At 45.9% G+C, this 13216-nt stretch overlaps 1 protein-coding gene across 1 annotated transcript in view; it reads right to left on the reverse strand.

Annotated features, from left to right (window-relative positions):
* Window positions 1–1281: 1281 nt before the first annotated feature.
* LOC118075273 (low-density lipoprotein receptor-related protein 2-like) overlaps window positions 1282–13216 on the reverse strand; it is a 53752-nt gene continuing 41817 nt past the window's right edge. Inside the window, exons 27-33 of the mRNA XM_088658872.1 lie at window positions 11794–12340; window positions 10634–10762; window positions 7938–8045; window positions 6542–6775; window positions 3704–4223; window positions 2007–2121; window positions 1282–1637 (exon numbers count right to left, since the gene is read on the reverse strand). Coding sequence (XP_088514998.1) covers window positions 1593–1637; window positions 2007–2121; window positions 3704–4223; window positions 6542–6775; window positions 7938–8045; window positions 10634–10762; window positions 11794–12340 — 1698 coding nt within the window. The 3' untranslated portion in view covers window positions 1282–1592. The remainder of the gene's footprint in view (window positions 1638–2006; window positions 2122–3703; window positions 4224–6541; window positions 6776–7937; window positions 8046–10633; window positions 10763–11793; window positions 12341–13216) is intronic.

The following is a 13216-nucleotide window of genomic DNA, read 5'->3' on the forward strand; positions in this document are numbered from 1 at the left end:
GTATTAACAGACCTTCCAAGTGTCTCTATTTTCCAGGGACAGTCCTGAATTTACAGAAGTTTTGTAGATGCTTCAACAACAGATGGCAACGATTTTAGAAGCAGACCTGCTTGTGCCTTTAGGTCCGGGTTTCCAGGTCTCCAGCTGTTTTTGGACTACAACTCTCATCATGCCTAGCTAGCAGGAATTGTAGGTGCATGTTTGGAGACTTAAGAGCAGGGATCACCTTAGTTTATTCAGAGTTCATTTTCTGCAAGTCAGAAGAATCCCTCTTTGCCCCCTCTTCTCCTTTTTCCTGTGACCGCCATGCAGTCGTGCAATGTGTTAATATTTTACCAGTTTATACACTATTTGCACAGCAGGCATAATATATTCACAAGGAAGCAGACTGTGCCCTGTTTTGTTTTTAAAGCATTGGGGGGGGGGGAATTAACTCACTTTTTGTACTTTAGCAATAATTTCCCTCCAACTAGCAGGAAGAATGCTAGCTTACCAGTGCTTCCCAAAGACTGCTGATCTGTTTTTAGTTGCAAGTGGAGTGGAAGCTCTGCTTTGACTTCTGGAACTCAAACAATGTCCTAGGCAAATGGGAGTCCCCCTCCCCCTCCCCCAAATTTTCATTGGGGCAATTTTAATTTGGATTGAATATAGGGGGAAAATATCTCCTCCTCTTGCTGCACTTCCAAACGTTAACCCCCCCCCCCGACAACAATTTATTGGGGAGGGAATAAATGTCTATGAAGGCAGTGCTCATTTGCAAAGGGAAGGATTACATCAATTGTAGAAGTTAACACTAAGGAGAGATGAAGCATAGAGAGGGGGATTTCTGGAGCAATACCCAGACAAAACCCACAGAAGAGCTGTGCGACAGGTCATCTACATCTGGGGAAACTGTGCAACTGTTCCTCTGTGTCAAAAGCGGTCTGCTTTTTTCCTGAGCTCTGGAAAAAACGGAAAGCTCAATGGGAAAACTTGGGACGTGTCGGAGTGCCTCCAGATAATCTGTTCATCCCAAGCCTTGTGCAATTATGAGGTTAGATTATATCTGATCTTCACTGAGCATTGGTCAGATTTGTTTGTGCTCAGGTTATACAACAATGAACATTCATCCCAATTTGTTTTTTAAAAAATAAATTCCAGAATTTTCAATGCACTGTCACTTTCCTAATGTCAGTAAGTAATTTTTAAAAGGATATGTGTTGGACTAAGGCAGGGTTTCCCAAACTTGGGTCCCCAGCTGTTAGACTACAACTCCCATGATCCCTAGCTAGCAGGACCCAGTGGTCAGGGATGATGGGAGTTGTAGTTCAAAAACAGCTGGAGACCCAGGTTTGGGAAACCCTGGGCTAAGGTGATAGAGCCCTTCAATTGCACAATGCTGGTGTGTACTTGTCTCCCTCCTGCAAATCTAGGCTCTTGACCATGACATCATGCAAATGCCCAGAATAAAGTGCAAATATCCCACAGAAAATGCCCAGTGTGGAAACAGACATAGCATATGCCAAATTCTCACTATTATCTAGGCAATGCATTTGGGAGAAAAAGAGAGATTGCAATACACTTATCTACTGTAAATCATTTATTTGTTTGCTTTACGAGTCTGCGCCCATGCCCGTCTTCATTGGAGTCGACAATTCCTGCAGAGGATTGTAAAGCCACATTTCAGCATTTTCACCTGGACTATCAAACGCAGTGGTATTACAACCAGTTCAGTTTTTCAGGCAAGGAAGAACTGCAGACAGATTGCTAGAAGCTTTGCCAAGTAGTGGGTGTGCTTATTTCAGCCAATGTCCCTCCCTCTGTCCTGCCAGCATTTTAACCACTCACAAGGGCAGCTCCTCTAGGCAGCGAGGTTTTTCTGATCCTGCTGCTGGCTTTGCCTTTCGCAATAGCCAGGCCAGGTTTAAAATCCCAAAGTAGGAACAACACTTGTTCCAAGAACACAGGACTCATATACCAGTGCTCGGAATTGGAAGCTTAGGACAGGAATCTTAAGAAGCCCTCACCTGCTCGGGATCATAAGCTGCGTTGATACAGGTTTCATCTTCAACGAAATTGTCTTCTTTGTCACTGTCCTTCTGGTAGCTAGTCAGCGGTCCAGTTGATGATATACTTGAAGTCCTGTGGGGGGAGGAGAAAAGACACACGTATAGACTGTGATGCAAATCCTTGGCTGGAACCCTTGTGCTAAGCTGTTAGAGGCACAGTGATCTTGTAGTACCACATGCACCACTAATTTGGAACCCAAACTACATCCATCAATGCAAATTGCAGTTGCAGAACATGTGTGCCAATAATTCCTCTTTCATGATTCTGCAAACAGGACTGCAACAGGCACAAGCAAGCCATTCAAATTTAGAAACAAAGCAGGATGTCTCTGCACAAGCAAATTACTGCTGCCCATATTTTGGGCTCGGCCAAAGTGAGCATCATTTCAGAACTTCATTTCCTTTTTAAAACAAAAACAAAAACCACAATAAGACAATAAGATAGAGTTGTTCCGCCTGGCATTTTGCCTGTAGTCAACCTGATCCCCTCCCCCATTTCCCCTTTCCTTCCGTATGAGGCTGCATTTTAAATTTTGATTTTAATGTATTTAGTCTTGTTCTTAAGTTGTATTTTAATCAGTTGTTTTATATCTAGTGTTAGCCGCTCTGATCCCGGCCTTGGCTAGGGAGGGCGGGGTATAAATAATAATAATTATTATTATTATTTATTATTGAATTTTCAATTTATACAATTTCAAATCACTGTGGAAGCTTTTGTCTATTTTAATATCCACATTTTTTGGTAAAGCTATCAACAGCACGGGTGTGGGGCAGGGAGGAGAAAGGCTCTCCTGTTAGGGCAGGGAAGCTTTGGTCCTCCAGTTGCTTCTGAACTACAACTCCCATCAACCATGGCCATTGGCCACGCTTGCTGGCGCTGATGGGAGTTATAGTTCAGCAACATCTGGAGGACCAAAGGGTTCCCATCCCTGAGTTAGTGGAAGCTTGCAAAATGCCACCCCACCCTGGTTGCCACATAGCCTAAGCCCCTTGGATGGGAAAGATGGAAAGATAGATAGATAGATAGATAGATAGATAGATAGATAGATACTTTATTGTCATTGTACATAGTCTGACATAGTACAACAAAATTGAATGCCATCTCATTAAAAACAAAACAAAAACACAATTACAGCCACATACATACCAGTGTAACCAAACAATAATGGGAGATAGTGTAGAACAGGGTTTCCCAAACGTGGGTCTCCAGCTGCTTTTGAACTACAACTCCCATCATCCCTGACCACTGGTCCTGCTAGCTAGGAATGATGGGAGTTGCAGTCCAAAAACAGCTGGAGACCCAAGTTTGGAAAAGCCTGGTGCAGAAGGTGAATGGGAGAGCTGTAGGCCGTTCTCAGTAGGTAGCAAACAACGGTACCAGCGTAAAGAGTTATGATATTCCACCGGCTGTACTATACATTAATGGCATTTCATCGCAATATTCTTCCTAGTCTCTTTGAAGGAGAACGCATAGAGAAAAATAGGTTCAGTTTTTAGTCCGTAGTAAGTTGTTATTGCTGACAGCCAAGTACCCCTCTGCCCCACCAAATACCCTCTTTAAAGTCCACCACTCAGAGGTGACATCCACAAAAGCGCCCTTCGCTGCAAGGTGCACAATTATCTAGCAGCGTAGAGAGAACGGCAAATAGCCTTACCTTTGCCGCGTTCTTTGCTTCCTGAAGTAGACAAAGGTCCCAGCTGCCGCCATGGCCATTAGTAGGATGGAAATGATGCCCAGAACGAGACCCGCCTTAGACTTCCCCTCCTCCTCCTCACAGTAGTCTCCACTATAGCCCAATGTGCAGATGCATTTCACTCTATCGCCCTCCATAGTGCAGTCCCCTCTCCTGTTGCAGGTCTCCCTGCTGCAAGGCTGCGACTCCAGGCCACTTCTCACGATTCCCTGCACCAGAGAAGGTTCTTTCCATTTCTTTTTGGGAGGTAATGTGGTCATCTGGCTTCTGCTTGGCTCGAGTGCCCATGCCGCTGTTGCAGTAGTACTCCTTCTCGTGTATTTTTTTACTTCTGGCCGTACATGTGCAGTTCCACCAGTAGGCTTCTTGGTGGTGGTTTTGATGGGTGCCACTGTGTTTATCTTAACAAGAAAGGGTTTTGTTTGCAGCAGTGTGGAAGGTTGGTGTGTGGGCTGGGCTTTCTTCTTGAGAGCGTTGTTGCCTGTCGGCAGAAAAGCCATCAACTCGTTGCTTTTGGGACACATTGAGATCAGCCTAGTACCATATGACATTTCTGGTGGTTTAAGGATAAAAAATGTAACTGCCGGCAAAGCTTACTTGATTAAAGTATACCTGAAGGAGCGTCTCCACCCCCATTGTTCTGCTCGGACACTGAGGTCCAATACCGAGGGCCTTCTGGTGGTTCCCTCGTTGTGAGAAGCCAAGTTGCAGGGAACCAGGCAGAGGGCCTTCTCGGTGGTGGTGTCCGCCCTGTGGAACGCCCTCCCATCAGATGTCAAAGAGAAAAACAGCTACCAGATTTTTAAAAGACATCTGAAGGCAGCCCTGTTTAGGGAGGCTTTTAATGTTTAATTGATTGTTTTATTTCATTTTTCTGTTGGGAAAACCCAGCCAGATGGGCAGGGTATAAATAATAAATTATTATTATTATTATTATTATTATTATTATTATTATTATTATTAAGGGGGGTCTCACCTTTCCTTTTCCTTTTCTAACAAAGTCATAAAACACAGATTCTCAAAGTTTTATCTTAACTTGTTTGAATTATCTGTTGACCAAACTTGGCTACTTTGGCTAACAGTTTGGTTGTGGGTATATTCCAGTCTCATGAGAAGAGAAGAATCCTTGGAAAAGACCCTGATGTTGGGAAAGATCGAGGGCACTAGGAGAAGGGGACGACAGAGGACGAGATGGTTGGACAGTGTTCTCGAAGCTACGAACATGAGTTTGACCAAACTGCGGGAGGCAATGCAAGACAGGAGTGCCTGGCGTGCTATGGTCCATGGGGTCACGAAGAGTCGGACACGACTAAACAACAACATATTCCAGTCTAGAATCTACCCATTCTACAAAGAACACCATCATTGCTTCCCCGATAGAATACTGAAAATGTATTTTCCGTAAAGCGTTGAGAATGTGAAGCAGTTCCTACCTTCTACTCACAGAACAGTTCCTAAGGGCCCCCATTGGAAGACAGCACGGCAAACTAGTTTTAACTGGACCTAATGGTTAGGGGACCCTTTACCTTATGTTAGCTATAATCGTGCCTTGGACAACCTCATGGCTATGGTGCAATTTTTCTGTAATAGCAAAGCAACTAGAGCTCACCCCGCCGTGCAGATTCAAACTGCAGACCTTCCGATCAGCAAGCCCAAGAAGCTCAGTGGTTTAGACCACAGCTGGGCACATGACCCGGAAAGCTGTTTGTGGACAAACACCGGCTCCCTCAGTCTGAAGCAAGATGAGTGCCACACCCCATAGTCGCCTTTGACTGGACCTAACTGTCCAGGGGTCATTTACCTTTGGGACGCGGGTTAAACCACTGAGCCTAGGGCTTGCCGCTCAGAAGGTCAGCGGTTTGAATCCCTGCGACGGGGTGAGCTCCCATTGCTCAGTCCCAGCTCCTGCCAACCTAGCAATTCGAAAGCATGCCAGTGCAAGTAGATAAATAGGTACCGCTACAGCGGGAAGGTAAACAGCGTTTCCGTGCGCTGCTCTGGTTCGCCAGAAGTGGCTTTGTCATGCTGGCCACATGACCTGGAAGCTGTACGCTGGCTCCCTCGACCAATAATGCGAGATGAGTGCCGCAACCCCAGAGTCGATCACAACTGGACCTAATGGTTAGGGGTCCCTTTACCTTATGTTAGCTAAAATCATGGCTTGGATAACCTCATGGGCTATGGTGCAACTTTTCTGTACTAGCAAAGCATCTAGAGCTCACCCCGTCATGCAGATTCAAACTGCAGACCTTCCGATCAGCAAGCCCAAGAGGCTCAGTGGTTTAGACCAGTGGTCCTCAACCTTGGGCCTCCAGATGTTTTTGGCCTACAACTCCCATGATCCCTAGCTAGCAGGACCAGTGGTCAGGGATGATGGGAATTGTAGTCTCAAAACATCTGGAGGCCCAAGGTTGAGGACCACTGGTTTAGACTACAGCTGGCCACTTGACGCGGAAAGCTGTCTGTGGACAAACGCCGGCTCCCTCAGCCTGAAGCGAGATGAGCGCCGCACCCCATAGTCGCCTTTGATTGGACCTAACTGTCCAGGGGTCATTTACCTTTACCTTACTAGGAAAGAACAGTATTTCATCCCATTTGAAGCTGTAGTTGTTGGGGGTCTATGAAAAGGGAATGATTTTCTGGTAAGGCAGCAGCTAGATCTTAATGTATCTAGCTGTCCAACCATTAGGAGTTCAGACATTTTTAAGGGCCATTTAGCAAAGCAGAATTCCCCAAGGATCCATTTACTCACAACACAACACAACACACCGCATGCAGTTTCTCAGCTGGGTTACTCACAGTCTCTCTCATCTGATCCATCAGAGCAATCACTGCTGCCATCACAAACTTGCTCTTTTGCAATACATTTGCTGTTATCCTTGCAGGCTTGGAGCGGCTCCGAGCATTGTGGTTTGGTGCATCTAGTACCATGCTCTAGAATGTACCCCGTGACGCATCTGCAACTTCTCCCTTGCGGAACTGGCAAGCAAATGTGGCTGCATCCACCATTCTTTTCTGAACAGCCACTGCTACCTAGAAGTAGCAAGAGAAAGATTTTTAACCGCTTTGGCTTACCTGCTACTCTGCAAAATGTGGTGTGTTAAATGGAAGCACCCTCCTGTCAGCTTGGTTGCTGGTGCAATAAACCCGTGGCTGGTTTTGTTTGTTTTGGTTTTTATAAATAAGTATGTTATGCAAAGAAGTATACCAAGTTTTCTCATGTCATATGTATATCACAAACATAGCATAATAAATGTGGAAAAATATCTGCAACATATGTTTCATTATTAGTGGTCAATGTGTGAGTTCTTGGTTTATGAATTGGTTTAAACAATTAGGAAGAAGAAGAAGAAGAAGAAGAAGAAGAAGAAGAAGAAGAAGAAGAAGAAGAAGAAGAAGAAGAAGAAGGAGAAGGAGAAGGAGAAGAAGGAGAAGAAAAGGGGGAAGGGAGGGAGTGGCGGGTGGGGTGGGGGTCAGGTGGTTATGCTATTCTTCTACTTACGGTAGTGTGTGTGAGGGGTTGTGTCAGCATTACTTACTATTCACTTGTATTTCCTTGGTGGTGAGAGGTTGGGTGTGGTTGGTTGTCTTTGGTTGGCTGTAGTGAGAATTGTTTGTGTGTGTGAACGGGCTGTGAGTGTGTATTTTTGAATCACATCAGCCAGATCGATTCGTATGCAGTCGGGGGATTCTGGTTGTTGTCTTCTTGGGCTGTGTATGTGATAAAGGGGAACCAAACCGGGGTGAAGGTGTCTTCTTCTATTTGTCCCCGTGTCGGTTTATTGGTCCGTTTTTCTAAAATAAACCTGTGTTGAACCCTTCTGTTACCTGGTCCCCAGTTTAAGCAATCTAGAGCAGGCATCCTCAAACTGCGGCCCTCCAGATGTTTTGGCCTACAACTCCCATGATCCCTAGCTAACAGGACCAATGGTCGGGGAAGATGGGAGTTGTAGTCCAAAACATCTGGAGGGCCAAAGTTTGGGGATGCCTGATCTAGAGCAAGCTTTAAAGATAGCGGGAGGTCTTCCAGAAGGCAAGCAGCTTGACAGATTCAAGTAAGGAAGAACTGGTGCCCCTATTTTTGTGTTAGGTTAAGAAGCCACCATTTTGAGTTATACCCCAAAGGACCCCGGTTGACCAAGTAACTGCTCAGAAGAGACCCTGATCACCCTTTTAAAACTTTAAAAATGTTTACCTTGTTGGTTGAGTTTGCTGTAGATCTTTATATCCACAAGTTTCTGCTCTTCTTTAAACCACCAGTTTTCCAATTCACCCAGTCTGCTGTGCCACACCTTCGTTGCACCTATTAAGACATAAAATTAGAGAAAAAATTGGAGACACATTCCTTACAGTAACCTAGGGGCATTACTGGTGTGTGTGTGTGTGTGTGTGAGAGAGAGAGAGAGAGAGAGAATATGGCTACACGTAGGTAGCCGTGTTGGTCTGACGTAGTCGAAACAAAAGAAAAAAAATCCTTCCAGTACACCTTAGAGACCAACTAAGTTTGGCATTGGTATGAACTTTCATGTAAATGCACACTTCTTCAGATACACTTAAACAGAAGTCACCAGACCCCCACCATCTCACTATATATAAGGGTCTGGTGACTTCTGTTTCAGTGTATCTGACTATATGGCATTAGAATTTCCCACCCCAATTCCCAACTAGCTAGAATCAGTTTATTTCTCAGCTAATTAGGTAAGTTATCGCCGTGCACTGTGCACTGCATCAAGGCTCCCAAAGAATATCAGCTGAAGGTGTCCCAAAAGCTTAGGAATAATGCTAAACACTCATCTGAACCCCCTAGAATGCCGATAATTTAAGACTTCTAGCTAGGATCAGTTCCTTGGCATCTGCCCCACTTAATTTTGTTGGCAAGGACTTCTCAAGTACAGGCAGGTGATCAAGCATTGCCATGTGCTACCATCTGTCACATCTACCCAGTGGGGGGTACGTGGCTCCGGGCGCACATTTCTGAGGGGGCACAACCAGGCGCCCCCACGACAGGCTCCCTCAGCGAGGCTGGAGCTGTGGGGAGACAAGCTGTGCCCAGGCCTAGCCTTTGGGGCTGGGGCACCGGCAGTACCTCCTCCACCTTGTGGCCAGCGAAATGACCCCCATGTGCCCCACCACTGGGCTGGCCGAGAGGGAGGGAGGAAGAGGAAGGGAGGAAAGCACTGCTGGAGCCACGTGCATTGCCCAGAGTGCCTTGCTGCAGTGATAGGTAGCATGTGGTGACACGGTGGTGCCCTCAGCTTCACCTTTTGTCTGCCTTATCTCTGCTCCCAGGTTGGGACTAGTTTGCAAGGAGAGATTCCATTGATTAGACGCTGGCCAGCGAAGGGACTGACCATTACCCAGTTCACCAGAGGGGCACAACACTTGCCCCACCTCTATGCCAACGATATGGCAGTCCTCTCGTTAACAAAGCTAGGACTTAACAACATGTTGAAAGGCCTTGTGCAATTTTGTGAGGAAAACTCCTTGAAAACCAATTATTCCAAAAACCAAAATCATACCCTTTGGCACGCGTAAACAGAGTCCCATGTGTACTCTCGAGGGCAACACCATAGAACAATGCCCAGTATTTAAATACTTGGGCGTTACTTTCCATCATAGGCTATCGTGGTCAGCTCACCTAAACACAATCATTTTGGCCGGCCGCCGAACCATGGAGGCCCTGGTAAAAAATTTCTATGCCAAAGGAGGCCAGCTGGTGGTGCCAATAAGAAAGGCAAAATATCAGCAAAATCCCTCCAATGTTGCTATACAGGGTGGAAATATGGGGGTGGAAATCGAAAGCACTCCAATGCCTGGAGACCCTGCAAAACCTCCTGGTAAGAAAGATTGCCCCCAATGGGACAATCCCCGCCCAATTAAGAATGGAACTGGGACTGCCATCTATTGTGGCAAGAGCCCACATCAGGATAATCATTTATTATAAATCTCTTGCAGAAGCCCCCAACTCGCTTCTTGCCAAACAAGCCTTTCTAGCCTTTACTGGCAGCCGCATTTGGTCAAAAGGCATGGAGGCCATCTGTGAACGTTATTCCCTCCCAACTTTCTCCGTTCTGATCGCTTGGGACAATGATAAAATCCGTAAATTCTAGATAGGGACGAAGCGCTGGACCTGGCCCTATCCAATGCGGCCAACCTATCCACGTGGTATCCTCGCGTGAAGGCAGTAAGAACTATGGCTCACTATTTGAGCGACCTGACGAACCCTTCACAAAGAAGGGCCTTCACACTTGCCCGCTTCTATTCCATTCCCACAGCATTTTTACAGGGTATATTTTCCAACACTCCCCCCGATCTCCGACTCTGCCCGTGCAACAAGGGAAAGATAGAGGATTTTATCCATTTTTTCTTTCACTGCCCCCATACGACGCATTAAGACCAAGGCTCCTCATACTAATTCCTTTGCTTATCGCCCTGGAAGATGACCGCATGAAATTTCTATTGGTGGACGCTAACCCCAGGGTTACCCGCGGAGTGGCCATTTATATCTTGCAGGCCCTGAAACTCAGAGCTCTTTCAACTGGCTAATTCTCTCTAGACGCAGATTTCATTAAACAGTCTCCAATGGACAAATCACACGATGCATCCTAGTTTTTACCAAATTCTGTTTTATATCGCATGTTTTTATATCCGATGTTTTGTAAGTGCTTTCGATACATGCTCTGTATAATATCGGTAGGTTACCGCTAGGATTTTTCTTTCTTTCTGTTTTATGTGTTATGTGCTATGGCCAACCGGCTAATGCAATAAAAATTTGATTTGATACTTGCCCCACCCCGGAGACCAGCAACCCATGCTACGCCCCTGCATCGACTCACTCTTTATTTAAATATAATGTTTTTTCTGGTTCTGCATTTGTTGGAGCCTGCTTACCATTGCGCGCCGTTGTTGTCCAGACCATTATCCCCTCCCCGGCTGTGAAGAGTGTAAGGCCACGCAGCCCAGAACGAATGACCCTGTACTGAGTCCCATCCATCCGAATGCTTTCCACAGTGCCTTTTGCTGGAAGAAAGAAAGTTAGAGGCTGAGCCGTGTAAGAGGAATATGCATGGGAACTACAGTGGTACCTCGCAAGACGAATGCCCTGCAAGACGAATTTTTCGCAAGACGAATGCATTTTGCGATCTGATAGTGAGCTGATGGTGACTCACAAGACAAATTCGTTTTGTGAAAAATTAGTCTTGCGAATCGCGGTTTCCCATAGGAATGCATTGAAATTTAATTAATGCATTCCTATGGGCAAAAAAAAAAAATTCAATGCATTCCTATGGGTGATTCGCAAGACGAATTTTTCGCAAAACGAATTGACTTGTGGAACGAATTAAATTTGTCTTGTACTCCTGTTGTTTTTGAGGAGCAAAAATATCATTGAGATTCAACCCACATTACATTAAGGACTGGCATCTGCAGAGAAGCATCCCATTCGCTGACTTCCATTCCCTAAACTTTGCATGATATTGAAATATTTCTTGAAGGAATTCCTAGCAGGAAGTCGCCAACACTTGTTACAATGATTAGATCTTGCTGGCCATGCCTATCTTGGATTTTTGATTCTCTGCAAGATACAGATAGAGCTTAAACACTGACACCATATCCTAACTGGATTTGAAAGCCAGCCCATTATAACAAATAAAAGTAAATGCAACAAAGTTAACAAAGGATCCATTTCCAGATCCCAAGATGGGTTATTTAAAAAGTTAGCTAGTGGTTCAGACACTACAGTCCACGAAGCTGGCCAAGCCTTTCAACAAGAAGATTCCACCTAAACATTAGGAAGAACCTTCTGACAGTAAGAGCTGTTCGACAGTGGAATTTGCTGCCAAGAAGTGTGGTGGAGTCTCCTTCTTTGGAGGTCTTTAAGCAGAGGCTTGACAGCCATATGTCAAGAATGCTTTGATGGTGTTTCCTGCTTGGCAGGGGGTTGGACTGGATGGCCCTTGTGGTCTCTTCCAACTCTATGATTCTATGCCCAAAAGGAGGCTAGCTAGCTGTGCCCAAATAATTTTACCATTGTGGATGTTTAGACTACTTACCTTGGTCAGCCCAGTAGACCTGGGTGCCATAATCTACTATTGTTAAACCCACTGGAGTCTGTGATGTCGTCCAGAGAACCTTCCTCTTGCTCCCATCCATGGAAGAACATTCTATTGTGGGACCAAGGGCGCTGTGTTCGTTACCGGAGTCGACAAAGCACATAGCCGCCGTTGGGGGATGCAGAACTACAGAAGTTGGATGGGATAGCCCATCGCTGATCAGCACAAGTGTGTATCTCCCATCTGAAGTTGCTACTTGGATTGATGGGTGCTTGCTGTCAATCCAGTAGATGTTGCCACTCAGCCAGTCAAGAGCTAGTGAGATCACGGTGCCCTTGACCGGCAGGACTTCCTTCAAAGCAACTCTCCCGGCATCCTTCATAGCTAGGACCTTTATGGCGCCACCTTCAGACTCCGAGAAGTAAAGTGCATTGTCACGTACAGAATAGTCTACTGCTGCCAAGCGGTTGACGCTGGTCAAGGGGAGGGTGCTGTGGACAGGGAGGGTCAGCTGCCCCGAAACGGAACGCAGTTTCTTTAGGTAGACCTAGGATTTTAGGACAGCATTAGAAACATTTATATGGTTTTGGGAGGCAACAAGAGGGTCTTCCATTTGCAGCTTCAGAGGAGAAACTATGCCAAGGAAGCCCTTCTCATCTGACCTAAATCTACTGGTCCTTAGGGCCTCTTTGCCACAACTGGCGAAGACGAGTCTTCACACAAGTCTAAAACAACTCTCTGCAACAGTGAAGTGGAAGCTCTCCATTAAAGTGAGTTTGGCAGAAGTGTACAAGGGGTCTGACTGGGGCATCACGGTCTTCCTCACTTGTGAGAGAAAACACAATGGACATTTCACAACGGCGACTGCTGCAGGGAAAGCTTAATCAATGTGCGACCCTGAAGTTTTGGATCCCCTCCAAACTGGTGCCAAAGTTTTGTGCTAGTTTTGTGCCACCTTCCAAACTGAGTAATTGATACTCCAACCAGGAGACAAAGGTATTCCCGCCCCCCACAAGCCAACGTTGTGCGATTCACTCCAAACCGGTGCCAAATTTTGCAAACGTTTCAAACCTTTCTGCACTGCAAACCTTGTTCCCAAAATGAGGAACTGAGACTAAAAATTGGGTTCCTAGTTAATGCCACTGAAGTGAAATGCACTCAAGATCCCACATTGTCTGATTGGCTCCAAGCGGTGCCAAATTCTCACAGTTGTTTTGCACCGTTTCAGAGCACAAACCCCATGTTTTGCATTGCCCCCTAAAAAGCACATTAAATGCATTAAACCTGGGAAATTATCTCTGCCCGGGGGCTGACATAACGGCAGTTTGAGCGTTTCCGCTGCACCAAGCAGCACAAAACTATTGCGCAATGACTGCTCTCCACATCAAACGGAGGGCGCCCTTTTGCGTGCCCGCGCACAGCA

This window comes from Zootoca vivipara, chromosome 15 (assembly GCF_965207765.1).
Source record: "Zootoca vivipara chromosome 15, rZooViv2.hap1.1, whole genome shotgun sequence".
NCBI lineage: Eukaryota > Metazoa > Chordata > Lepidosauria > Squamata > Lacertidae > Zootoca > Zootoca vivipara.